Consider the following 27,798-nt stretch of genomic DNA (forward strand, 5'->3'; position numbering starts at 1 on the left):
ATATGTAGGCATCCATTTGTCTCTCAGTTTTCAGGAAACTGAGGACATTTTTTCTACTTTAACTATGTTAGATGTTATATTTGTTCAAAGATATGCCTTACCTTTTGCCTTTCCGATAGTTAGGAAGTATTAAATAGTGATGGATGCAATGACAATTCTGTGGAACATAAAACCAAATATACTTTATTTAAGGCTGTGTTGCAAAGGCTTTATGTTTTTATGTGTTTGTGAGGCACAGAAAAAATATTCATTTCTACACCACTTTTAATGAGCCTTCTTACTGCTTGACCAGATTTTACATAATGTGTATTGCCAGGGAGCTTTGTTTTTCCCTGGAGCTTCGTGATCTCTATTATTGTTTATAAATCCTCTCATTCAAACAGGTTTATGCATTTCCCGGTGGATGTACCTATAGCTACCAGTCTATTATGTTCTACAAGGGCTCACGCAATGTCTGAGTCCAGATTACAATATTCTTATTGGCCTTGAGCCAATCTGCAAAGGAAAGCAGGTTTAGATATGCAATTACATTCCAGAAGACTTTTAAATAAATTGTCAACTGAATTAAGAATTCCTACAACACTCCAGCTGCTATGTCAGATCAATGTGCACCCAGTGAGTTGGACAGAAATGAACTTCCTATTAGTGGTCATATTAAGATATTCAAAGAGTATTCTAGCATACACTTTTCATATATGCATGTGAGAACATTCAGTTTGACATCAACATTGACAATTCATTTAACTGGGATGAAGGCAGACTCCACCATAGCTCAACAACAGCGAGAAACAGCTTAGGTGTTGACCATCTGCAATGTAAAAAGTGATCTTAAAAGTACAGAGAAAGAAACAGAAGCAAAAAATTGATAGAGGTGTACGGAAGCAGCCAAAGGCATGCTGGATTAAATCTTCTGATTTGTTACCTTTTGTTGTTGTCTACCACATAACTCACTTGTGGGATCACAATCACAGTTATTGAAATACTCATTCAAAAAGAACTGGAGAATAACCCACGTATGACAAGAGTATTCCTTTGTCACCCATCTCACTCATAATCAGTGTTTAACTGAAAGAAATCTTCACTGGTTTCAATATTTTAGCTATGCCATCTCTGTCCTTCATCTGAAAACACTGGAAAACTGAAAAATATTGGTGAATCCAAACACTTCCCAAGCTGCCTTCTCCCCATGAATTTGAATACTAATTGGATTTCACCAATAGCGTCTTACTGTACTGAAAATCAACACGATTTTCAAATCAGTTATATGCTGAAATTGTACATACTCTGAGGAAACCTGGGTGGATTGTCGTTGACATCAGTGAGTGTGATATTTACAGTTGTTGACCCTGACAGCCCTCCGACCTGCCCAGCCATATCTTTGGCTTGAATGACAACGGAATAATGCTCTCTGGCTTCCCTGTCCATGTTGTGCAAGGCAGTCCTGATGACTCCTGTGATGGAAAGAAAACAAAGAAAAAAAATAAAGATCAGGATTAGCTTGTCTGAGCAAGAGGAAAGGCTGGGCATAACCTTTCTTTTCAGGAAAGGTAGAGCATGGAAGATTTTCTGGAAATGCAAAGCTTTTCTACAATCAAAATAAGGTGGCTTTAGTTGTTTGTGTCTTATATACATATATATATATATATATAAAAACAATGCCAGATGCTGCTAGACAATCAACTTGAGGATATGAAGAAATTATTATCATATATATTAAAACAACTATTATATTAATAAATAATTAATCCAACTACTATAATATTCCTAGCCAAAAGGTACATTGCCAAAACTCCAGTGTTTTCTCATATATAATAATTGTTTAAGTAGCTACTTAATAGAAATATGAATGAATGGGAACTCTTACCCCACTGAAGAAGACACAAATTCCTTTTTAAGAAAAGTTAGTTTCTGAATTAAAATATGACATACCTCTTAAAACTACCCAAAAGCTAAACTTTCTTATTTGACAAATCTCAAAAAACTATACTTTTTTATTTGATACAGGTCAATCATATACATTTATGTTCATAATTGTGACTTACGTAATACTTGTCTGTAAAGTGAAAAATAAGTTACTATTGTTTCTACTACAGTACAGAGAGAAAACCAAAATCGAGTGATCCTAAAATTCTATTTATTTTTATCCATCACCATCAGAGATTTTTTAAACATTTAGTCAATTACACATGTGCAAGCAAAGATTACACCAAAGGAAGAACAGTCAACTCTGTGGGCTCAGTTACAGTTATGGGACATTTTTCACTTACGATGATGCCTGTAAATTAGGCCCTGCTAATTGCTTTGATCACGGACTGACAGAAACCTCATGGAGTTCAATAAAGGGAAATGTCGAGTCCTGTGCCAGGGAACCGTTACATGCTGTGGACAGATTAGCTGGGAAGCAGCTTTTCAGAAAAAAAGTTCTAGGGTGTCCTCAAGTTGGACATGCAGCAGCAACGTGCCCTTGCAGCAAAGAGGGCCAACAGCATCCCAGGCTGCACTACGAAAAGCGCTGCCAGCAGGTCAAGGGAGGGCATCTTTCTCCTCTGCTCACCACTGGTGAGCCCACACCTGGAGTGCTGGGTCCAGGTCTGAGCTCACCAGCACATAAAAGATAATGACAGACTGGAGTGAGTTACGTAGAAATAAAGAAAGAAATGTGTGAAATGTTAAATTTATCAACACTAAATTTTCAAAACCTTAAATTTTTAGCATAACTTGGTTTTGGACTCTTAAACTGAATGGCTGTTGTAACAGTAAAGAAAATGTACCATAGCATGATCAGATGTTGCTTCTGGGTAAATTTTAAACATATAGTATCCATTAACACAAAGGAACTTAAGAAGAGCCTTGCTCTTCTAGACAACCTGCTGTACAGCATGATTCTCAAGGTTTTTGATTCCCACAGTCCCAGATGATGCAAAAAATGTTTTTCCAGACCACTGCTTTTCTTGTACTTTAAAAATACTTTCTCTGCATTTCTTCAGTAAAACCAGTTAGCCATTATTACATACGAAATGGAAATTTTCATGTAGTTTATACCATTGTTTGCATTCTATTCTGAAAACAAATCACACATAAATAAGTAGAACTACCACAATGAATAATTTTTTAAAGTACCCATGAAGATTCAGAATTATTTTAACACAGTTTTGCACTGTAAGTTCCTTTTCATCAGAAGTGTAAATTCTGGACAAGCTGGCTAAAAATAGTATACCAGTCTGTTTTGGTTCATCAGTGCTTTTTCCTTTAAATTATACAGTTAGAAACAGACCTTTTTTCACAAATTTCACCATGATATATGAAATTAACCACAATTTATACATGCTATAACAGAAAGGCATGGAGAGATTTGGATAAAAGGAACTGTTATAAGTTAAATATGCAGTTTCATCAAAATGAATATAGTTCACAAAATCTGGGACTGTTGTTCTGAAAATTCATTTTACTGAAAACTAGGTAGATAGAAAAGTATTAAAATTAAAAATGTTCTGCTTTGAAATTTTTCAAATAAATTGATCCTTTTTTTCACATTGAAATCAAATTTATTGGAACATTTAATGTTTATGTATATGCATGGAGGGACTACGGGATTTTTAAAAAAAAAAACAACCCTTCCATTTCAATTTGAAAGACATCAAATTTTACATAGTGGAACATCTGTTTTCTGCACAATCCTCATAAATACACTAGTCACATTTTTAAACTAATTGAAACAAACAGAAATTCCTCTGAGTTACAATTTCTTTCCTCTTCCTTTTTTGCTTCAAGGGGTATGGTACTGAATCAATGCTTGTAGAGAGTTAATAAGGATATGTGGATGACTAATCATTTGATCTCTCCCACTTGCATCAGATTCCTCTTTTCTGAAAACTGAGTAAATGAAAATTGGCAAGTTTTTAATTCCAAAAACTTGTATCCAAAGCTTAGAATAAGAAAATTGGTGTTAAGCTTGGGATATGTTGGAGGACAGATTTAGTTCTCTCTCTTTTCTTGGTTGCGTAAACATACATACCATACATACATACATATATACTAAAATTATATCATCAGTATGAGGTACGTAACTACTGTGAGGACCCCAATGCTCTATTCTTGTCACGAGCAGCTCCACCAACTGTTCTGGGTATAGCACTAAAATCATACATAATTTCAAATTTCTCTAATAAGCCCAAAAGGTGTAAGAAGTTTCTTGGTTGTCTTTTCCAATGAGATAATATGAAATGCTCCAGCAGTTCCTTTTAAAGTAGGAATTGCCCCTGAGTATCTTCAGCATACTTGGCAGGGGCTCCTATACGTCCCACAAGAAGGCAAGAAGTTCATATTAAGGAAGACATCTCCTGTCTAAAATGGTGAGGAAAGAAACTGAAAAAGAAAACTGTCAAAGGCTTTTTAAATTTAAACATAGACTTAATTTTGCCTCATATTTGTTAGGCAGCACTGCGACCCTGTTAATGGAGTACTTTTCAATTATGTTTCCAATATTTATTCATCTTTACTAAGAAAGGAAAGCAAGAAAAAAAATGCAAGATGTAGATACCATTATGGAGACCCCCCACCCTGTTTCTCGTATTAAGCGAAGAATTTTTACAGAAATATGACTGCTATGTCAAAAATCACGTACAACATGTGGAGGTTTAGATCTATTGGAATGGAGTTGAGAAAGACACACAGCTCTGGACCTCTGGCCTTCTGAGTTTAGTCATACCTATTTCCATCTTAAAATGTGTGATGTTCTTTTCCACATGAAAGGGTCTCCCAGAATACACTTTTTCTTCTAACTTCTTGTCTAAATTTATTCACCTCTAAATCACACCAATTTTTTTTTTTTCTCTGACAATTTCTACAGTCTTGGAAACCACATTCTTCAATTTGAATTTATCCTCCTTGACGACATATGACCAGAAACCTACCTACATTCCAGATGAGATTCTATAACCACCTTTTCTAATTACAACTTCTTTTTTTCTTTTTTTTTTTTTTTCCTACAGATTGCATCACACTGGTGATTCATCTATGAGTGACTAATATACCCAGGACATTCTCCTCCAAAGACACTTGCAAATTAATGAGATAAAAGGTACTGTAGAATCACAGAATATATAGAGTTGGAAGGGACTCATAAGGATCATGGAGTCCAACTTCCTGCTCCTCACAGGACTAACTAAACAACATGACTAAGAGCATCATGCAGATAGTCTTATAATAATTAGTCCTGCAACATGGCCTTTACTATCTAATCCTATTAAATTTCATGATGTTCTTCTTGCTCTTGCCCTCAAAGATAAAAGCTGCTTCTTCTATACTGACCATTCCTCAGAACTCTTCGCAATCAGGAAATTTCGTCATGACGGTCCTGCATTTATCCTCAAAACATCAGACAAAACTGAGAAAAACATTGAGATGAAAGACTGGTATGTCTACTCCTGTGGATAGCTCCTTTTCTTTCCTTTTACCCAACGTCTCTGGATTTGAGAAAGCCCTGAAAATAAGTTTATTTTTGGCAATTTTTACTTCCTTCTCCACTCAGGTTCTCTAAATTCATTCCTGATACTGAACTGCAGTCAATTTCTTTTTTTTTTCCCCCAAGTTTTCTTTAAGATACTTCCATGCTCTGCAACATCTGACAATGTGTTATGTTGTCTTTTTTAGCATTCTGTGAAGAACCATCTTACTTGCATGTAAGAAGAGCTACAACAGAAGGCTCAACTGTAACTGACACTGTAAAAATCAAGATTTTTTTTAATTCAAGTGCAGACAATTATTAAGAAAAGATCTGCCACAGCCAAGTGCCTAACTATGCATTTACCAAAATATTTAACTATGTACTTACCTGACAGTCTGCTACACTTGAAATAATTTATCTTATTTCTTATACAAAATAAGAACTTATTTTAGATTCGGTAACCACTGCAGAATTTTAGTCAGCTTTATCTTACAGCCTACTCCTGCACGATGTGTGAATGGAACCTTCCCAGAATAAACCGTGGTTCATTTTAGCATTTTGAGCTCAACGGTTTTCTATCTAGTGGGGGGAAAAAAACCCCAAAACAAAACAACAACAAACCCCAACAAAACAAACAGAACAACTCCACTTTAATGACAAACTAGTTTTTCATGGGCAAGCTATTTTTTTTTCTTTGGAAAATTTCCATCCTGTTGTTGGATAACAGGCCTGGTCACTAGAGATTTTATGAAGGTCCAATAGGTCATACTAGATCCCCTATGTTCTAGTTTCTTATACATCTGCCTTGTTATAATCACAACCACTAACTGGTTCAAATATAATTTTAAATATTTATTTAATAATTAAACATGTTATTTTACTAATTACTGAGGGAAGTGAACACTTTCAGATGGCAATTTCATTAATATTATTTTTGCTTTGTGAATAAAAGCTCTATTTTTATCACTGTTTTGCTTTACGGTATGTAGTTAGCTTATTTTATTGTAACTTAATATTCTGAATATATTGTATATATATTAAAATACATTTCAAAATCTAGTATTATTCTACCTTGAAAGAATTAGACACAACCCTTTTAAGAGAAAGAAGTACAGGTTTTGTGGGTTTTGTGTTTTAATACAAATAGTGAGCAAGTGCAAGTCAGTAGATGCATTTCTTTTTTCTTAAAACTTCAAACTAAACTTCAAATTCAGAACTCCCAATAGACTTTACTTGGATTTGTGATTTAGTTCAAACTATAACTGTAAACAAAATGTGCAATACTGAGATTATGGTCATACTCCACATACTGAATGCTTCTATAATATAAGTGGTTTTAATCTATGCCTTTGAGTCAGATCTGCTGTATATAACTAACATTACACATTTTGCTCCTTTACAAGACGCTTCATGGCTAAGAGTCAAAGCACTATATAAATGAGAATTAGTGGTCAATTTTCTTCTATGGTCATGATTATAGTACTGAAAGATACTATGCCCTTTCTTAAGGAAAATTATCATTGAAATAAAATACATGAATCCAACATTGAAAGACAGCTGTTGTAATAAAATAGAAATTGCTGAAAAATAAGTATATTTTAAAAAGAATATAGTAAGAGTTTTTAAATAAGTAAGTCAGAATAATTCTCATTTGTGTCGTGGTTTAATGTGGCAGGCAGCTAAAACAACCACATAGCCGTTCGCTCACTCCCTCCTCCTTGGTGGGATGAGGGAGAGAATCAAAGAGGAAAAAACAATAAAACTTGCGGGTTGAGATAAAGACAGTCTAATAGGGCATAAAAGGAAGATAATAATAATAATTAATAATAATAATAGTAATAATAATAAAGTGATACAGAGCACAATTGCTCACCACTCGAAGCCATTGCTCAGGTATTTCCTGAGCCACGCCGCCTCCTAGCCAACCCCCCAGTTATATACTGAGCATGATGTCATATGGTATAGAATATCCCTTTAGTCAGTTTGGGCCACCTATCCTGGCTGTGTCCCCTCCCAGCTTCTTAGATGCCCCCCCTTCTCATTGGCAAGGCAGTGTGAGAAGCTGAAAAGTCCCTGACTGCTTGGCAAAAACTAAAAATATCAGTGTTATCAACATTATTCTCATCCTAAATCCAAACCACAGCACTGTACCAGCTGATAGGAAGAAATCTATCCCAAACTCTATCCCAACCAAAACCAGGACAATTTGGTATTAAAAGAAGGGAGGGATTAACCAGACTGGTTATATTACAATGGATACTCACAAGGTAAAAATCTATTCTATTTATTATTAGTAAATAAGGCCTTCTCAAAAATCTTGATGAGTAACAGCCTGAATTTACAAAATGAAAAAGGCTTGTGCTGAAGCCTCCTGAATTAAGGTATCTGATAAAAGCTTCACTGAGGGAGTGGAAAATACACCGATTTATATGGCAATTGCATGGATGCCAAATGTAATCATCGCATCTTCCACTGTTTTCATAATGCTAAGCATATTCAAATGAATTAAATTAATAATTTGCTGCCATGCTGCCTCCCAGAAAGCAGACAAGAAATTCTAATCTTCCATATGCAATTGCTGCAAAACAAAGCAGTATCTGTTATAGAAATACCATCGCAAGTGGTCACCCTATTTGAGCAGGAAGCCGTCATTTTATCTTTTGCCAACAGTTCAAGCATATGTATGTGGATGCCAGGTTTGCCAGCTCTGTTTCAGTTAGTATCGTTCACAATTTTTTAAAGTACATTTCCCTCAGTTTCATGTGGGCTCGTTTAATCAGCATGACATTCTTATCAGCCATATTTTTCCACTGAAGTGTTGTACTTGTCCCATTGTCTTCAGATTACTGATATTTGCAAATCATTATGCTATGGAACAGATATTTTCTGGATTTAGTGGTAGTGGATTGTTGGTTTATTCCACTGTGATTGTTGTCATTCCTGTGAACATCAACTTTTCACTTTGGCCTAGACATCTGCATCAAACTTTTCAGATAATTTAGCATTTAAACAAAACTGACTTTTTTGGTGCAGATCTCATCTAATCGCAACTCAAACTCTTTTAACAAACCTATGCCTGGTGTGGCTCTGTACGGCTGTAAAGGTGCAGGTGTCTTCATTTGTTCTGTTGAGCTGTACAGACACGGTTCTACTGTCTGAGGACCTCTGTGCAGGTTGGACCATAAATCTGAGTTTACATGCACAACTCCAGGGGTATCTGGCAGGCTGTATGGCAGCAACTTTAAGTACTATGTATAAATACTTTTTTCTGTGTTTAAAAGTAGCAGAGAAGAGCAGAGAGTAAGTGAAATAGTTGGTAGATTGTAGTACAGACAGGATGAAAACAGCAGAAATGGAACGTAATGAGGTGCTGCTGTCATAGTAACTACAAAGCAAAATAGTCATTAGATCAAATTGGGTCCAGTAAGACATACAGCATCAATTCCTCAAATATTTTCTAGTCAAAGGAAACTAGCTTACAAAACCATCTATACAAAACAGGCATAAATTGGGCTATAAGAAAACAAGTGGTCTTCAACTTCCAAAAATATTTTCAGATTCTCTAAGAGAAGTCAGTGGGGGGCAGCCACCACTTGGCAGCCCAAGAGGTGGGCAGCAGAGTCGCTGGAAGCCAGAATCCTGGCTCTTTTCTATTTAAAAAAGCAATATTTTTCCCCCAAATTACTATCTATTACTTTTTTATCAAATACATTACATGGCTTAACACCTAATTAGGTAAAATGTTTGTAATCATTCAAATCTTCAAAATTTAGACTCTTTTAAAGCAACAATCCTCACCTTGGAAAGAAATCTAAGTACAGCTTAGATTTTTAGTGTAATTTATGCGACCTGATGCATTCACAGTCAAAATACATTCTTTCAAAACACTAAGATATTCAAGCTTAATGGTGAATTCTTACCTAACGTATTAAGTGTTAAAAGCGAGATGGGACCACCAGACCTCCCACAGAACTCAGGCCATTAACTGAACTAACGCTGTACTGAACCTAGCAGTTTGATTTTGGCTAAAGCACATCCTCCTGAAAGCATGTAATTTTGAACTGAAGTGATCAAGAGGTAGAAAATATCACATATTTCCTTGACTGAATATTTCAGCCATTAATCATAGAGTCAAAGGTCTGCCCTTTATTTGGTAGTGTGCACTTTCAATTTCAAACCATTGACTCTTGTTGCCCTCTTTCAGACCATTAGTTCCCAGTATTTCTCCTTTGAAAGGTACTGCTATATTCTCATGGAGCTAAACTTTCTGATAAACTAAATAGTAAAAAACTTTTCACTCTAAAGTCTTTTCTCCCACTCGTAGTTATTTGCTCTTTTCAGCTTTCCAAAATTTTGTAAAAAAAGACAAATGAAATTAATATTGATATTTCAAAAATGCTCCGCCCCCAGTGCCAACCTCTAATGTAAATTTAACTCTCCTAATCTTTTTACAACAGATAACGAATCTATTTAAGGGTTGTATTGGGCTTTTTTTTTTTTTCACTTTGGAAACTTATTTTGAGCTGCTTTACTCTTAGTTTACATAGTTATGGTTTTCCTGGATACAGTCCCACCCTCCTCAATTCTAATTGCAGGACTTTGCATTTATTGCATTGAGTGGCACGACTTATCGAACAATCTGGGTTATTTTGACAGAATGCACTGTTCTCATCTTCATTCATCATTCTGCCATTTTTGTGTCATCCAAAAATTTTATCAGCAGTAGTCTTATGTTTACTTTTAATCCACACAGAAAAAAGCTGAATAGAGTTGGTCTTACACCAATCCCTGTAGAGCCCTGGTGGATTCTCTTCCTTTCATGATGATTCTGCCTTGATGAAAACTTTTTGTTACCTCCCAGGTAGCCAGGTCATAGCCATTTAATATGTGCTTTCTTACTACTACTTGCTGCTATCCATTTAACTAGAATGGCATGTGACATGGCAGTTATCTTTTTCCGTATAACTTGCCATTTCATAAAACAAAGAAATCGGGTTTCTTTACCATGACCTACTTTCCAGAAAAACACATGGAAAGGCATTATTGCTATTTCTCTTTTTTTACTGGCTAAATCCTTTCTCAGTTCCTCTATTTTTCTTTTTTCTTTTTGCCTAAATTTGCTGGCCTCATGTTACAGATTTCAGTTTGCCTGGCCTTTCAGAAAACTGACATTTACATTCTGCAAATTTCCTTATCTACTTCCATATTCAGGGAGAATCTATCACCCTTCCTAGTCCTGGGACTGGACAATAATTATAGTTCCCCATTAATCTAATCCTGTTTCTAGAAGAGTCAATGTTTCAGTGTGAAAAATAGGAAAGTTCTGTCATTTTTTTTGATGTGCAGACTCTGAAAAGAGTTCACAAAGGGGCTAATTCCTCCATTTTCAGAAATCGTTTATCAATATGTTATGTCCTGAAAATGTGGAAGTTGTTTCTTTTGAAGTATAAATTGCACATAAGTTCCTCTGAATTTTCAGACCACAAAATAGAGCTAAACATTCTTTCAAGCAAATCCCCTATCTGAGTGATTTTGACCTCTCCTAAAACTCCTTCTCTATTATTGAATATTTCATTTTTTTCCACACAAAACTCTTGGAGATGAGGAATGGAGGAGTAGAAGAAACCGTTAAGGACAGACTTTGACTTGAATAAAAATATTCTTGTGTCTAGTAGCAACATGCCAATATATACTAGTTCTCTGCATAAGTGTGCATGATGAAATAATGCAATTTATAACAGAAGACACTTCAGTGGTTTTGCACTGACTCATGATTTCCTTGGAACTGAACCTGAATTAGCGGCATTTCTATAGTTCTGAAGAAACCTATGGTTATGAGCAAACAGGGCTAAATGGTCAGACTCTCCAACTTGAACAATACATTGGTCAAACTCTGATGTGTTATGTGTTCCTGTTAATGCAGTAGGCACGTGCCTCAGGTAAAGCAGCATGAGGCAAGCCTACAGAAGCATGACGCTACTGCTGTGTTGAAAATTTATTTTTCTTTTTTGACAATTCAGTTAAAAATGTATTTAAAAAACAAACAAGAATCTGTACCCTCCGGGGGGCGGGGGGGGAGAGATAATTGTTTCTTCCAAGCTGGTAACAAGTGGCTGGTGGTCGTATAATGAAATGCTTCAAGTATTATGTTCAAGATTGCTATGAAACATACTGAGATACAGATATACATGACTAACAGATAACTTAATGCTGCTTAGATATTGAGGACTTCTCTATTACAGATTACTTGTCAGGTAGGCAAGCAGAGGAACCAAGAAAACGATGTGAGTGTAAAGATAAGGCAAGGGCAAAGAATGCTGGAAAGGAGGAAATTACTCATTAGGTGTGATTTCTTCAGATATAAACTTCTTATAGGTGTATTTAATCCTTGGTGAGAAGGAACAACCTTATGGCATGAGACGAACAAAACAATTAAGTAAAAAGGGGATGCATTCAGTAACCTCTGAACATAGCAGACGGGAATTAAGTACAGGAATCTTCTCAAAGGAAATCCCATTTGACAAGAAAGAGCTTAAAACTATCTGAAAAATTAACCACTTATATTCACAGGCTTGGAAATATCTCTCTCTCAAAACAGAAATAGTACTGACTGACAATATCAAACACTGGTTCTTGTAAAGCTACTAACCTTTCGGCCTACATATAAATGTGTTTAATCTATAGCGTGAATGAAAATGACAAAATAATAGACAGCTGAAGGTTAAAGCTGCTAATATTTCACTCATAATCCAAAGCTCCTAATTACTTCCTTCATAATGGAAAGAAAAATAAAAGATGGAGCCACAGACTTGACTTAATATTTCTCATCTACTATTATTAAATTAGACTTTTATGCAACTTAACCTTTTTGTCTTTAATGAATACATGATAAAGTATCAAAATACTTGGAGATAATTAAGATAGTTGACTGTTATGTTGAATAATATTGTGCTTTCTTTTCAAATTAATCACCTTCATAAGAAGGACAAGAAGAGAGACAATGAATATTGGCATGACAAAAAAACTTTCAAATAGAGTCAAAATGGTGACCGGCTAATTAAAAAACTGAATGTAACATACAATCTTGAAAAGATTTCACATTTGGACAATATTTCATGTGCTGACTAATTTAATTACAACTGACAGACAAGGTCAGGACATATAATTCAGATTATCTGTTAGTAAGAAAGCTTGCTTAGCCAACAGACCAAACATTTACATGGTGGTTGTGTTTTCTCCCTGTGCTACTTACTCATTACATACCCATGAGCATTCCACTTAACCGTAATGCTTCATTGACCCGTGCGTAACATGTTAAGGACCTTATAGCAGTGTAGCATAATTTATAATTGTTATAAGTCATTTAGAGCGCAACCTTACTCAGCATTTAAGTATGCTTATTTGTAAAGTGCAAATGAAATACGAGACTGGTGTCAATATGGAAATGTGAAACACTGCTTCCGTGTATCCTAGGTACTTGAATTACAATGAAACCATTTCTGCTTGACATGTTACGGTAGTGGCCATGCAAGCTAATGTCTGTTCAAAGCAAAACCATCAAATTTAACAATCAGCAAAATACCACCAGCAAAAATTCTTCATTTTGGAAAGTACTTTAGTGCTAGATTTAGTATATCATAGTGTAAATATATGTATACGTATATATGTTACAACAACTACCTTAAAAATTTGATTAATTGGTTTCCTTACAGGTCCTTCAAAGAAAAGTCCTAGAAAGAAAATATTATTGTAATATTTTCTGAAAAACAAAACAAAACAAAAAAACCCCAAAACATTTTAACCAACAAAAATTTATAAATTCATTGAAACCTTAGGACTTGTAAAAAATCCCAATCTATTCACACAATGAAAAATATTAGTTCAAACACCACATAGGAGAAAAAATGTCTAAGAACTGCATTCTGGAGAAACAGAACACTGACTAAGGAACCACCGTAGATCACAAATAGATATTTTTGAATGTGGAAAATGTGTCTGTGCTAGCATTAAGTGTACCACAGTTTTCATAACTTTCTGATGCAAACAAAAAAAGATGATGATGTTATATAGATAAAATTTAAAGAAATCCTATAATAAAACTTCTGATATGTGCATTCACAAATGTTATTTTCTTTCTTAGACCCAACACTCACAAAATCTTTGTCTATTAGGTGACATAATAGGTAGCTACTGACTTCTGTTGAGATTCAATCAGGATTTATTGACCTGAGAATTAGATATTGATCTAGTCAGAGAAAAGATAAATCTCTACCTAGAGGTACAATAAATCTTACAGTTGGCTGAAAACAGAAGTCTGTGTTGTTCCATTGTTACAGGCACGCTGCTATCAAGAAAATGACTACTGAATTTGTGGTGTAGCTTGTTGAAAAGAGGCACCCTCATACCACGATAAATTAAAAAGCATCACAATAAGGTCACACAAAACATAAAATATGACCACTTCATGACAGGATACAATTTTATAAAGTTGTTTCTCTTTTTGATTTGACTGAAGACATTATTCTGCAAGGTCGTCAGCCTCTGCTGTACGTATTAGCATTGAACACCTCTTGATTTGAAACTGAAGCTTGTCTGCATTAGAAATTATTCTGAATTTAGACAAAGAACAAATTTGAAAATACAAACACTGAATCTTAAAAGCTCTTACTGGAGCAAGACTTACTTAGGAATAACTCCACATACATTTCTGTCATCAGCCCTGGAAAAGCCAGGACTTTGTCACAGATCCCACCCACAGTGAGGAAAGTTATACAACTTTATGAACCAAGTCACAAGTATCACAATTTTATACACCATATATTACAAACTTCTTCTATGCTTTTTCCTCTTCCTACCTACCATTCTCATCTACAATCACTGAAAAATGCAAGAATAGTCTTTGTTTTGTACCTTCACGTTTCAATTATTTCTCTGAGAAAATGAGGAAACCTATGAACTTACAGCTGGATTTCCTTGATCAATCAGCAACCAGCTTAATAAACTACACCAATCTATATGACCCCTTCTGATGAATGCAGTATTTATATAGTTGCATAACAAAAGTACAAATGCACCTTTTCAAGCTCAGTTTAAAACACACCAATTTCATTAACTGGGATCTTTCAAGTGTTTCAACCCTATATACAATTCAGTTATGCATTGGCAGTATAACATATTGTAATATTTCAAACTGGAACAGAACTAACATTACTTGTTTAAATCTTCTAGAAAATTCCCACAAGGAATTTTTTACTGACTGGAATGACATGCCAAAATATTTTAGGATACTACTGAAAGACAGTATTTAAAAACAGCATGACCAAAGATGAAGAGTTGAAATATAGACTTTTTTCACAAATAGATATTTTGGAAATTGTAACAAATGAAATAAAAATGCTTGCAAAATTCCACCTACCTTTTTTTTAAATAAGAGTTTCCTAAAAATATATTTTTCAATGAGTTTACTTGTCTGGATAACGAATCTGAGACCTACACAGGGCAAGAAAACAGACCAATGGCAGTGCCAGCGAGCTTTTTCCCATCTCTAGGGTTCTATCTAGTGCAAATACTTGCCTCAGGAGGACCTGGAATGAATTAACAACGTGGACTTCAATACTGTCTGTCTGTCCTTTTTAATGGACATAGAATTTTCTAAAGTTATTTCTAATTTCTCCATTTCCCATCAAAAACCCACAGTAGGATAACACAGACAAAAGATAATAGGGCTACCTTGATTTACAATTTAGTACAGAGTCAATGATTGTTTACCAAAAGTAGGTTTAACTAATGATGTGAAGGTTCATTCAAACTTATTCAAATGAAGCTGTGAAACGATCGCAAGAAAATAAACTTTCAATAAAAATAAGCTAGGCTGCCTTCCTTAACATGGTTGACCTTAAATTTGACTAATACTGTAGCTTTTGAATATGAATGACAAATAAATAAAAAAAAGATTCACTCTTCTGCTAACATTTAGGAGGAGTAAGAATGCTTTTAAAAGGTCATAAGGAAGTAGGCTGTCTATTTAAAATCCAATTCTTCACTTTGTTTAAGTATCTATCCCAAGGCTAAATTATTACTCTTGACCTAATTGTTCTTGAACACTACATCATGGGCTATATAAAAGTATCCCCTATTTCTAATTATTATGACAAAATAAAACAGACATTCAAAGCAATATACCAGTTTTCACTCTTAATTTCTTTCACCATTTTTCTTAAACAAATGAAACACATAAATTTATTTGCCCAGTGTTTTTTGTATATGTCTGTAGAGGAAGTCTTTCCTCTAAATTTAATCTACAATAGAAAGCATTTCTCTGTATGTATAGCTCAGTTTTTTAAATCTCCAGAATGACCTGAGGTAATACAAAACAGTACACCTAAAGCAATTTACATGTACCTACATATACCATATCTGATATATAAATAAAAAGAGAGCGTTGCATTTCATGTACCAGGCAAGAACCTATAAAAATCCATGGTATCAGGAGCCAGCCAGCCATACAGAATCCTAATCAGAGTGGACAGGAGCCTTCCTTGTGCAGAAAATGCAGCAATTATGGCTTGCCATGTTTGGAACTGTCAAGTGTTTTTCTTGTCCATTCTTCTTAAGATCATCTTAAAGTACATACATGATGAAGGTGAGCAGGACCTCACATTGTTGATCTTGATCTGGTATAAATCCACATACTTCAAATCAAGATAATGAAGTTATGCTGATTTACATTGGTAAAGAATCTTAACTTTTATTTTTAGGCAAAAAGCTTCTTACCACGATTAGGACTAAGTTGTCAATCTAGTAATCTAGTTGATGAGTTTTCGCTCTGCAGGTGTTAATGGTGAAGGGAACTCACATGAGGGAAGACTGTCTCATATGATCAAGGTTGCTGCTACAGCTCCTGAGAATCTGGCCAATAATTACACTTTGTTTATACCATAATGTTTCTAAAATCACAGCTAAAGAGTAAAATATATATTTGTAAATATGTTTTAAACTCAGGAATAGGAAACACAGACTGCATGCTTATTTGGGCCATTTGCTTCCTCTTAGGAACAGGCAATTCAATTCAAATGTGTCTACCTCTACTTCCAACCCTACATCTTATTTAATGTTTAAATTTTAGACTGCCCAGAGTCTTTTACCTGTCTTACTGGAGAAAGCCCAGCATACAAGTGAAACCCTATCTGCTACAGGCACAAAGCGATGCTCCAATATACAAGCAGCAATAATTATAGAAAGAGACTTTATAAGCAGTGTATTTCTGCTAATGAAACTCATGGAGAAATTTAGAACTGCATCTTCTGAGACAAGCTGCAAGTAAACCAACAGTGGGAGTGTAACCAAAAGAAAATTTTGACTCCCTAAAGCTCAGCTATTAAAAATTAACCCAAACATTGAAAATTAAATGTCTAAGTCAGGAAACACCTACAAAAAACAATGTATTTCCTGGAGCAAGAACAGTTATTTGCACAACTTATTTGTTGTAACTCTCAGGAAAGTGAAAATCAGAATGAAGCGTGTGTATTTTAAGGTATTTCGTATTTGTATAAATGATATTATGGCTTTGCTACTCAAAATATGTCAGAAAAAATAACTTCCAATATATAATTGACCAGAAAGTGGCAATGGTGCATAGTAGCTGCTTTGACACCAGCAGAGGTTGCCCATATATGTGAACAATATCTTCTTAATTTTGATCAGAACTTATTGTACACTTGTAACACTTTTAGTGAGGAACATTTTCCTGTAGATAGGACAATTGCCAGCTTGACCTCAGAGGATATACTATCCTAATAAATGTTTTTTAATACTTTCAAAGACTTAGTAAGAAGTTGTATTCTGATTGTTGAGTCTGAACCTTAAACCTTAAAAACATATTTTGACATGCATAAAACTTTCACATCGTGATCCATTACAGTAATACAATATCACTTGCGTTTTTTTATGAACTATGTTGCAGAAGCCATTTACACAAAGATTGGAGAACAGACTTTTATTACCCTTTTTAAAAGATGTCATTTATCAAATGGACAATGACACACATATCCTCAGAATCTTAAGATAATTTAATGGTTTACACATATATAGTCTGCAAAGGACATGGCTATATCACTCTGCTTTGAACAAATTAATTTTTTTTTCAAGAACAAGATATTAAAAGTTTCTAAAAGCTGTCTCAGAGCATTAAATCTCCTATTTTTGGTCTCATTCCCCCCCCCAAAAAAAAAGCCCTCACAAAATAGTTTTCTTTACATGACAGCAAGACAATATAGATAAAAGATGTAATTTTCAAACATAAAAGCCTGAAACAGTCATTTAAAAACGTGGCTTGCAATTAAGTGTGCCCACTTATCCCCGAGAAATCATACCTAACACTGGGCAAAGTATTGACTTCACCATTAGTTTCTTGCATCTAAAAACCTGATTTTCTGAAGAATAAAAGGGACATGTTTAAAGATTCAGTCTTGCTGTGTAAAACAGGGGAAAGTGATTAGCCTTGCTAAACCCTGCAGTAGAAAATGGGAGAAACAGGGATTCCATCATTTATTATGTCATATCTTGGATAATGTTACCACTTGTTAACTATAGATAATTTATAACTATATAAATAATACTGACCAAATGGTTAGCAGAACATTTAGGACCACAGTCCAAACAGACCAGTGGTGGTCTATCATTTGGCAGTTAGTCCACCTTCCCCATCAGTGCCAGATGAGAAACATAAACCGGGACTCCCCTGTCCTGGGGCCTGACTGGATGCCCACGACAGACCTAGTGCTTCACAGACCACTGGATGAACTGACTCTGCGCTGCACGTGCCTCTGCCCAGAGCTCCTTCCAGTTTTTATGTGCAGTACAGTCATGCTGCACGGCAAATACGTAGCGATGAATAGAAAGCAGCCCAGGCCAGCTGACTCCAGAGTAACCCCTTTGATGCATAGCTATCCTCCGTTTGCATTTTCAAGCTCTAGAAAGATGCTGCTCAGAGACTGACTGCCGCAGTTCATACATAGAATTCCATTACATCTTGATTTCAGGAAAAGTGCTACGCTTGTCCAGAGACACACAATGTCTTCCCTTGCAAAATCTGTGGTTATAGCTCTGTGCATTTTACACGTTCTCAATATTTATTTGAGCTTTACATATCTAACACAGAAGCAATCCTTTTTAAAGTTGTCCTAATTCCACATAAGTGTTCCTAGAGACATTTTTGAAAGTTATTTCTAGTGAAGGACTGAAGACATGTCTGTGTATGACAGTCCTGCATAAACACCATAAATTCATAAATCTGTCAAAATGGAAATTTTCATTTTCTTTTGTAAGACTATTGTTATTATAAAAGCATATAAAAAGACTAACTTGTCAGCACCTGGGATTTATGAATTATATCCATATTCTATAAAGGCACAAAGAGCGTTTTGGTAATTATAGATCTGTTTACTTACTTTACTGAGTGCAGTATTCAAAGGGACATCATACTGAGCAAACGATAAAAAAATATATGAAGCACATAACCTTCTCTCAAACTACAAAAAGAGTTTAAATTTTTCTCCACCAGCATATAATAACTTAAAGGCTGAATTCCAGAGCTTTATTTTAGTTCTTCCATGAGCAGCGATCCACAGACTGGAGTCCTGTTTCTCCATGTCATACTACAGAGAAGTAGAAGAACATTTCCTAATTACCTGTAGATGCACGGCTATCTGTTTCCAAAAACATCAAAGTTACACACACAAACTATTTTTCCAATACTCCTCTGTAACCAACAGCCAGAACTTCCAATTTTGCTTTCAGAAATGTTTCAGAGCCCTAGCGAATCTTCCCATTAAGCTATTTCCAGCCTTACCTCTCCTGACAACGATGTTCTGATTGTCTAGCTATTGCCAGTGCAGAACGTAATAATGTAAAGATTACCTGCCTCTAAAGATTGCTCTTCATGGAAGGACCCTTGTGGTCTCTAACATTAAACACAAGCTCCTTATGCAAAAGCATGCCAATCTTATAATTTCTCATTGTGTACTTGGAGAACAAGCACAATTCCCAACAGTTGGGCATCAAAAGAGAACCCCCAACATGAAATACAACAAATATTATAGATAATTTCAGAAGGATTGTAATGTAAAGATGCATCCTATGTAATTTTATTTTCAAAAGTCTTCAAAACTAATTGCTTGAAACGGTTAGGAGAAACCTTAACGACTGTGGTAGTCATGCAGTCTGACAATACTCGGTATAGCAGTGCAGGCACTAAACAGCAAAAAATGCAAACGCTGCACACTTGAAAACTGAAGGCAAACTGAGACCTGCTTGACAAGTACTCCATATAGATACATTCTATTCCTTTGGAAAGGGACTTCAGAAAACTTGTATCACAGAATTGTGTCAGTAACTTCTGTATTATTCTTCTTTCAGTAAAATATTTTTTTAAACTGCCAGCCCTGCAATTATAACTTTAAGTCTGGAAGCTATGCAACAGTTTTTTGACTTGTGTCTCATTATTAAGGCTACACTTTCTCGGAGGAAATATGGTCTATTTTTAATGGTGCAAAATGGAAAATAAAATAATACTTCATTACACTATGCATATATTTTAATGGGCAATACCAACCAAATGATGCTGTCTGATGTTCTAGAAGTGCTTATGCAAATAGTTAAGAATTTCCACCAACTTTCAATGTCCTTCAGCTCTACCCTGAGCAATTCTAAATAATAGAGGGTCACCTGTGAACAGCTTATTCAGGAGCACAGCACATCTCAAGAAAACCACTGAAATATTCTGAAACACTTCAGTATAGATTTGTCTTCACATAAGAACTCGTATTTAGGTTGCTTAAACACTGCACCAGGTCAACAACTGTGAATATTTCTGCATTGTTAAAAGGACCACTTTCTCTTCTTGTTTTCATCTGTGGTTACCTATCTTAGTTTGCAGCACAGTGATGTTCCCACTTCCCTGCTTACGAAAAATAAAATAAGCTTGATTCAATGAGCTGCTTTGAGCAACAGGAATACTGGGTATAGCATACAATGCAAGAGTTAGCAATAACATCCAAAAAGATGGACTCATCCAAAAAAAGGAAAAGAGGAAGAAAATATGAGAAGGATATTGCATCCTCCTTTCACACTGTGTATGCGCATATATGTGTATGCCTATGTTCAATTCCTTCCTCCCTCCTTTTGAATTGTGGAAAGAAGGATCATGAAAGGAATACATTTATCATATGATATTCTAGCTGCCAATTTTCAAATTAACATAAATGAGAATCTTACACTGAAAACAATGCTGCAAGACTAAACCAAAAACGTAGGAAAAAAAGGAACAGATTTCTAATCAGGGCTGCCATCCATCCTGTTTTTTTCTTCCAGGTATGTTCTGCATACCTGTCTGAAATTTTATTCAGACAGGCTTTAAGAATTCTGAGTGTTTTCCAGATACACCGAAAATCTAACCAGCTGATGCTTCCAATGGGATGTCCCACACATCCTGCTTTGGATTTACTACGGATGTACTCCATAGATGACAAGTACCTATACAGCCAGTTTCATGCATCCAGGGAGTAAACAGACCTGCCACTTCCATTCTTTACATGCTCCATAGTTTGGTGCATCCTGAAAGTAATGAACTTATTGACTGTGCTCAGGAAAACTACGGTTTGTATATGTAGGTGCCTGACACAGATGTATATATATTTCTGGAAATGTCAGATGGAAACATGAGACCCCTTCCTCCACTGAGTGAACTCTGTGTTTACTGTCTCCTAGTGTTACTATGTTTTGTTCTTTACCTATTTTTCCCAGCAATTCACTCAGTCCATTCATCCAAGGACAGCTCAGGAGCAAGCATGTTCATTCCAGGCTAGGCTAATCCTGCATCTCAAGAGAACACTCATTCAGTCACCTCATCAGCTCTGGGTTATTTTCTGTCTGCTATGTAACAGATTTAAAAAAACACAAAACTTTGAATTTCACATTTTTTAAAGGAATAGAATACATTTTCCAGAAAAAAAAAAAAATCACTTTTCCTGTGAGCTAAGGAATGAGTATTCCACCATGAAAATCACTGTGGCAGCAATGAAAATAATATAGTCTCTATCATCCCCACTCCAACACATTTACCGGTCTGAATTATTCTTTAATCTCTACATGGATATAATCTACAAGAGTATTAGTTTCAAACACCAAGTCTTACTGCCATAAATGGATCTGCCCAAATATAAAGTAAAAGAAACACAGACAAACAAGTCTTCCTGTCCTAAGGAAGGATAAACTATATTCGAAACATTATTGACACACGTTGGTCTGACATATTTTAAAGACATCCATAAAAAAGTTGGCATTTCTTAACCAGGCAGCCTATTCCAGTCCTTCAACAATCCCATTACAATTTCCCCTAATGACTAGCCTGAACTTTTCTAGCTACAGTACAAATTCATTGCTGCTTGTTCTATTTTCCTTAAAACCGAAATTTAGTGAGATACAGATGGGCCAGAATACAAATCACTACCTAGAAACATTTTTTTTTGTTTACGTTTATTTCTTTATTTTTTATTTAAGTAGAGCTTCAGTCAGATCATTTATAATCAGAACCCAAGTTTAAGACAAATACCTTAATAAATTTATGTACAAACATGCTATCGTAGGATAGTACCATCCTCCTTTTTTTCTTAATGATTTAATGAGAAGGCTAATTTGATATCTTATTTTGCAGTGTGCCAGCTATAACTATATTTCACCCTTTTCACAGTGCTGTTAACTGACGAGAGTTTACTGTACCACACACTACATTCTCACATACAGCTGTTGAGCAACACTGAAATCATTTTCCAGACCATTAGGTGCATTCGCCACCTAAAAGACTGAGATGCTGATTATAATGCAGAGATAATTCAAACAAGTACATGCAGATGCAAAGCTGTCAAATGGCAAAACACTGAAAGAATAATGGATTTTCAGTCATCACTTACAATCCTCTACTTGAATGCAACATTTGTGTTTGGTATATATTTCTCCTGTGCAGCTAGCATATTATTGCCCCACATAAAAAGAGTATTTGCAGAGCTAGAAGAATGAACCCAAATTCTGGTTAAATAAACTGACTTCAGCAAGGAATTCTGGAGGGAAGGGAAGGGAAGGGAAGGGAAGGGAAGGGAAGGGAAGGGAAGGGAAGGGAAGGGAAGGGAAGGGAAGGGAAGGGAAGGGAAGGGAAGGGAAGGGAAGGGAAGGGAAGGGAAGGGAAGGGAAGGGAAGGGAAGGGAAGGGAAGGGAAGGGAAGGGAAGGGAAGGGAAGGGAAGGGAAGGGAAGGGAAGGGAAGGGGGAGTCACCACATTTTTCAAAGCTAAACGATATGTTTTCTCTGGTATATACCATATGACTATGTTTACATGTATAAATGAATAAGGAACTCAACTAGAAATGACAATCACTTGTTTAATGCACAATTATGGCTTGGTGCCATTGTCTCTATTCATCTCTGCAGTGATTCAAAATATGTAAAGGAAATGCAATGTCTTGAATTGTACACTTATGAAAAAACAGCGCAGCTGAGCTCAACTTTAGGTATGTCCGAAATGATAAGTAGTAAGAAATCCTCAAAGGCATAACTCCTCTGAAGTACTCTCAGAGAAAGCACCTACTCATGTCTTTAAAACTGGGGGAATTACATTCCCGCAAATTTCTGAAGGCACTCATAATTCATGTGCAAAATGTCATAATCACTATTTTGCAACAGATATCACAGTAAGTGAAATACTGAAAATTTTATACACAAACCTTAGTCTGAGGCTTCCAAAACAATCCCTCCAATGTGTAAATTTAAAAAAAAAAAAATTGTTTCGAATGACTGTAGCCATAACACTCTTGTTTGGTACTACGGTTTCCGCTGCCTGGTGGAAAAAGACCTGGGGGTGTTGGTCGACACCCGGCTGAATATGAGCCAGCAGTGTGCCCAGGTGGCCAAGAAGGCCAACAGCATCCTGGCTTGTATCAGAAATGGTGTGGCCAGCAGGACCAGGGAAGTGATCGTCCCCCTGTACTCGGCACTGGTGAGGCCACAGCTCAAGTGCTGTGTTCAGTTTTGGGCCCCTCACTACAAGAAGGACATTGAGGTGCTGGAGTGTGTCCAAAGAAGGACAATGAAGCTGGTGAAGGGTCTAGAGAGCAAGTCCTAAGAGGAGCGGCTGAGGGAACTGGGGTTGTTTAGCCTGGGGAATAGGAGGCTGAGGGGAGACCTTATTGCTCTCTACAACTGCCTGAAAGGAGGTTGTACCAGGTGGGTTTTGGTCTCTTCTCCCAAGCATCAAGTGATAGGACAAGAGGAAATGGCCCTCAGTTGTGCCAGGGGATGTTTAGATTGGATATTAGGAAAAATTTCTTCATTGAAAGGGCTGTCAAGCACTGGAACAGGCTGCCCAGGGAAGTGGTTGAGTCACCATCCCTGGAGGTATTTTAAAGATGCACAGATGTGGTGCTTAGGGCCATGGTTTATTGGTGGACTTGGCAGTGCTAGGTTTCTGGATGGACTCGATGATCTTAAAGGTCTTTTTGAACCGAAATTATTCTGTGTATAGTTCTGTTTTACTAAACTCTGTGCTATTTAGAAGAAGCACAGCTAAACAGTGCTATGAAAGAAGAGAGTTGGGTGTCAGTTCAACACTGCAGTTCCTAAGCTTGTCTTGCATCCATCACATCATTTTACTATTCTTTTTAAGCCTCGAGTTTAGATCATACAGACAATCTTGAACCACAATAGAACCCGGTTACAATTTTAGCACAGTCCCCCACACCCAGTAGATAAGTTCTGTCCAGTTTGCAAGTATTCTGCATTTTCCAAAGAAAAGATGATCTACTTACTGTAGAAAAGAAGCAAATCAACTGCAATTTGTTTCAATATAAAGGACAAAATGGTTCTTTCTCTACAATGGTTTGTGCTCTGAACTGGCAAGCTGATACTGTCCATCTTAAAAGTGAAAACACTTCAGTTACAAATTTTGTATTGACTGGGTTGAGAAAATGTAAAATTCTGTACAAATCTCTGAAAACTAAAATAAGCAGTAAAGTTGCTCATTTTGATCAGACAGATTACTCCTACTAAGTAAGCAGTTTTTAATTAGTGAGTTCACATATTATTTGTCAGGCATTTTATCTTTCCCAATTTCATGTACGATAATACATAAAATGAGTGATGAATAAATTCAAAGAAATGTATTCAAAATCTCTGAGTTAAGGAGGAAAAAATTAGGAAACAAAGTCAGAGAGTCAGGGGTGTTGTACACTGAATTGGCATTATACAAGTTCAAGGACTTGTCTATCTCTAACAATTCATCCATAAAATGTTTTGAAAAATAATGGCCTATTTCAAGGGGATACTGCAAAGATTAAAGATTAAAAAACAAACAAACAAAGAAACAAACAAACAAAAAACCCCACATGAAATTCTGAAATGCCCAGTCTTATGCTTTATACAGTATGTGCTGCAATAAAATTTCTGACAATAAATTAAAGGGAAAGGACAGCCTTAACCTGTGAAGTTTTATGTTCATTTTTGATGCAAATGTGTATGAATTGTGCATCACATTGCTATAACGTATTTACAATCTGATGGGAAACAGCCCATATGATATATGACTTAAAAATATGATTTTTAAGTCATAGGCTTCTGTTGATAAAGTTGTTACAAATCCCACTTTTTGGCTAAAATATATCATTCTCGGTGTCATGTAGTTCTGGATTTTACTCATTCAAAAAGAAGCTGTTGCTAGTTTCAGATACGATCTCCAACTTCTTTTTCATTTGAACAGTTGTCCATGTGAAACATGCTATATTTCTCAGTAGCTTTTCACAACTATAACCATAGCTCTCCCTTAGGAAATAATTAATTCCTGTTCCTTAAACCATAGCAACAAAATACAAATGGGGCTGGTTTTACTTCTGTCCAATTTCATTATTTTCTGCTCAGTAGAAAAATTAAATAAAGTTTGCTCCCAGACATGGGGGAGATTCAATCTCCCTTTCTCTTAAACCCTTCAAATTTGTTCTCAACTATGGAAGTATATTGGAACAATGTTATTAGCTAGATCCACTGAAAGTTGTGAAAACAGATGTATTGCTAAAGCATAGTATGATTTACAGTTAGTTATTCCTTATCAGCACTTCAGCTACTGATACTATTCCTTCATGGACACTGAAGGGACATGGGAAAAAGAGTGTCGGATTAAGAATCTTGACACTATTTCTAACATATATCAAGTACATTTTGAAAATGTTTTCCTTTGTCTGTAGCAGTTTGAAATAGCAAAATATTTCCCCATTCACAGTCAGGATGAAAGTAAAACAACCTCAGGAATCTTTATGAAAAAGGATTCTAAAGATCACTAATATTGAAGACGTTTATTTTAGTAATGCTAAGTTCTTTTAATTTGAGTTGAATTCCCACCTATGAATATAAAAATAAATTGTATTTCAAAGATATTTTTAAAAAACCAAAACTGACTTACCTGTATGAAGTGTTTTAATTTCAGATATCCAGGCTTTTCAAACAAGAATATATTTTCTAACTGAATCATTGTTGGCTGTCATGGAAAACTGTATATATTAAAAAGCATGAGGGCGATTTCTTCAGTCACAGAATTCTTATTTTTATATCTTGATGACTTTGTGAGAAAAACATGCATGTGTATAACTAAAATGCTTGAGTATTGCAATTTCCTGCCAGAGGTGACTGTTGGCAGCTTTACAGTAGTTTTTATAGCTAGTACAAAATATAACATGCTGGCTTGAAAAAAATGTTCAATCATCATGCCTGTCTTTCAGGCTGGCTGCCTAGAAGGTGGTAGATTAACTTTATATTGTTAAAGTTATTTTTTGTTAAAAGCCTTTGATAGCATAGCTCCTAGCTATCTGTCACACTTCCTTCTTGAGTCTTGTCCTGAGAAGTAACTATGGTTATATAAACTTGCTCTTTACAGATCATAGCTAAATCTCCTACTTTAAAACAACAGGTGATTTTATCTGTGCTGCCACATTTGCTTAGATTTATCACTCCTATCATTTCCATTTCCACTCACCCTTCCCTGTCTTACAATTATAATAATTTTCCTTATCAACCACAATATTTCTTAAAAAGCCTTCTCTGACACTGAAGTCTCCTGATTGCCAGTTTTTCTTAGCTTTTAAACTTTTTAGTAATAGAATCACAGAATGATAGTTTGGGTTGCAAGGAACCTTTAAAGGTCATATAGTCCAATCCCCCTGCAATGAGCAGGGACACCCTCCAGCAGACCAGGTATCTCAGAGCCCCATCCAACCTGGCCTTGAACACTTCCAGGGAGGGGGCATCCACAACCTCTCTGGGCAACCTGTTCCAGTGCCTCACCACTCTCACAGTAAACAATTTCTTCCTAACATCTAATCTAAATCCACCCTCCTTCAGCTTGAACCCATTACCCCTTGTCCTGTCACTACACTCCCTGATAAACAGTCCCTCACCAGCTTTCCTGTAGGCCCCTTCAGGTACTGGAAGGCCGCAATTAGATCTCCCTGGAGCCTTCTCTTCTCCAGGCTGAACAACCCCAACTCTCTCAGCCTGTCCTCATAGGAGAGGTGCTCCAGCCCTCTGATCAGCTTCGTGGCCCTCCTCTGGACTCACTCCAACAGCTCCATGTCTCTCCTGTACTGGGGCCCCCAGAGCTGGACGCAATACTCCAGGTGGGGTCTCACCAGAGCGGAGTAGAGGGGCAGGATCACCTCCCTCGACCTGCGGGTCACGCCTCTTTTGATGCAGCCCAGGACACGGTTGGCTTTCTGGGCTGCAGGTGCACACTGCCGGCTCATGTCCAGCTTTTCACCTGCCAGTACCCCCAAGTAGGGATGAGTTGTCAATAAGAAGTATTTTTCTTACTAGAGATGAGATAAAATAGAAATTGCATTGAAACATGCAATGTTGGAGAAGTATCAGTATATAACCAGAACTTAGTTTTACAGCTAGATCCTATTACTGTCTGTGATAAGAAATACGCTTTAAAGCCAGAGGTCCAAGACACAGTTAAAATCAAAGTTTGTACAATACCATTCACAGTGACTCTGTCAGGAATAAATTCAGTATAAGTGCACAGACTTACAACTATGTAAGTCTGGAAAGAATGAAACAAAGCAAAAATTCAAGGACTGCACAAGCTTACTGCAGAACTGGCCATGAAGCGTATTACAAATGCAGAAAAGGACTCTTCTCTAATCAACTTAAATACAGTCTGTCAAAATTAAACCGTGTACAGGTTTGAAGTGGGAGGGAACAGACTTGCAAAGCCATCTTATCTTGATTATTCCATTATAGAATGATTAGTTTCAGCAACAC

At 36.1% G+C, this 27,798-nt stretch overlaps 1 protein-coding gene across 5 annotated transcripts in view; it reads right to left on the bottom strand.

Moving 5' to 3' along the window:
- The window catches only part of CDH18 (cadherin 18), a 581,148-nt gene that overhangs the window by 69,651 nt on the left and 483,699 nt on the right, over nt 1-27,798 (bottom strand). For 4 of the 5 annotated variants that reach the window (XM_054817515.1, XM_054817514.1, XM_054817516.1 and 1 more), the window contains one exon: nt 1,284-1,451. The exons of the other annotated variant lie outside the window; for it this stretch is intronic. In XM_054817515.1, coding sequence (XP_054673490.1) covers nt 1,284-1,451 — 168 coding nt within the window. The remainder of the gene's footprint in view (nt 1-1,283; nt 1,452-27,798) is intronic. 5 annotated transcript variants of the gene reach the window in all.

This window comes from Grus americana, chromosome 2 (genome assembly GCF_028858705.1).
Source record: "Grus americana isolate bGruAme1 chromosome 2, bGruAme1.mat, whole genome shotgun sequence".
NCBI classification, from domain to species: domain Eukaryota; kingdom Metazoa; phylum Chordata; class Aves; order Gruiformes; family Gruidae; genus Grus; species Grus americana.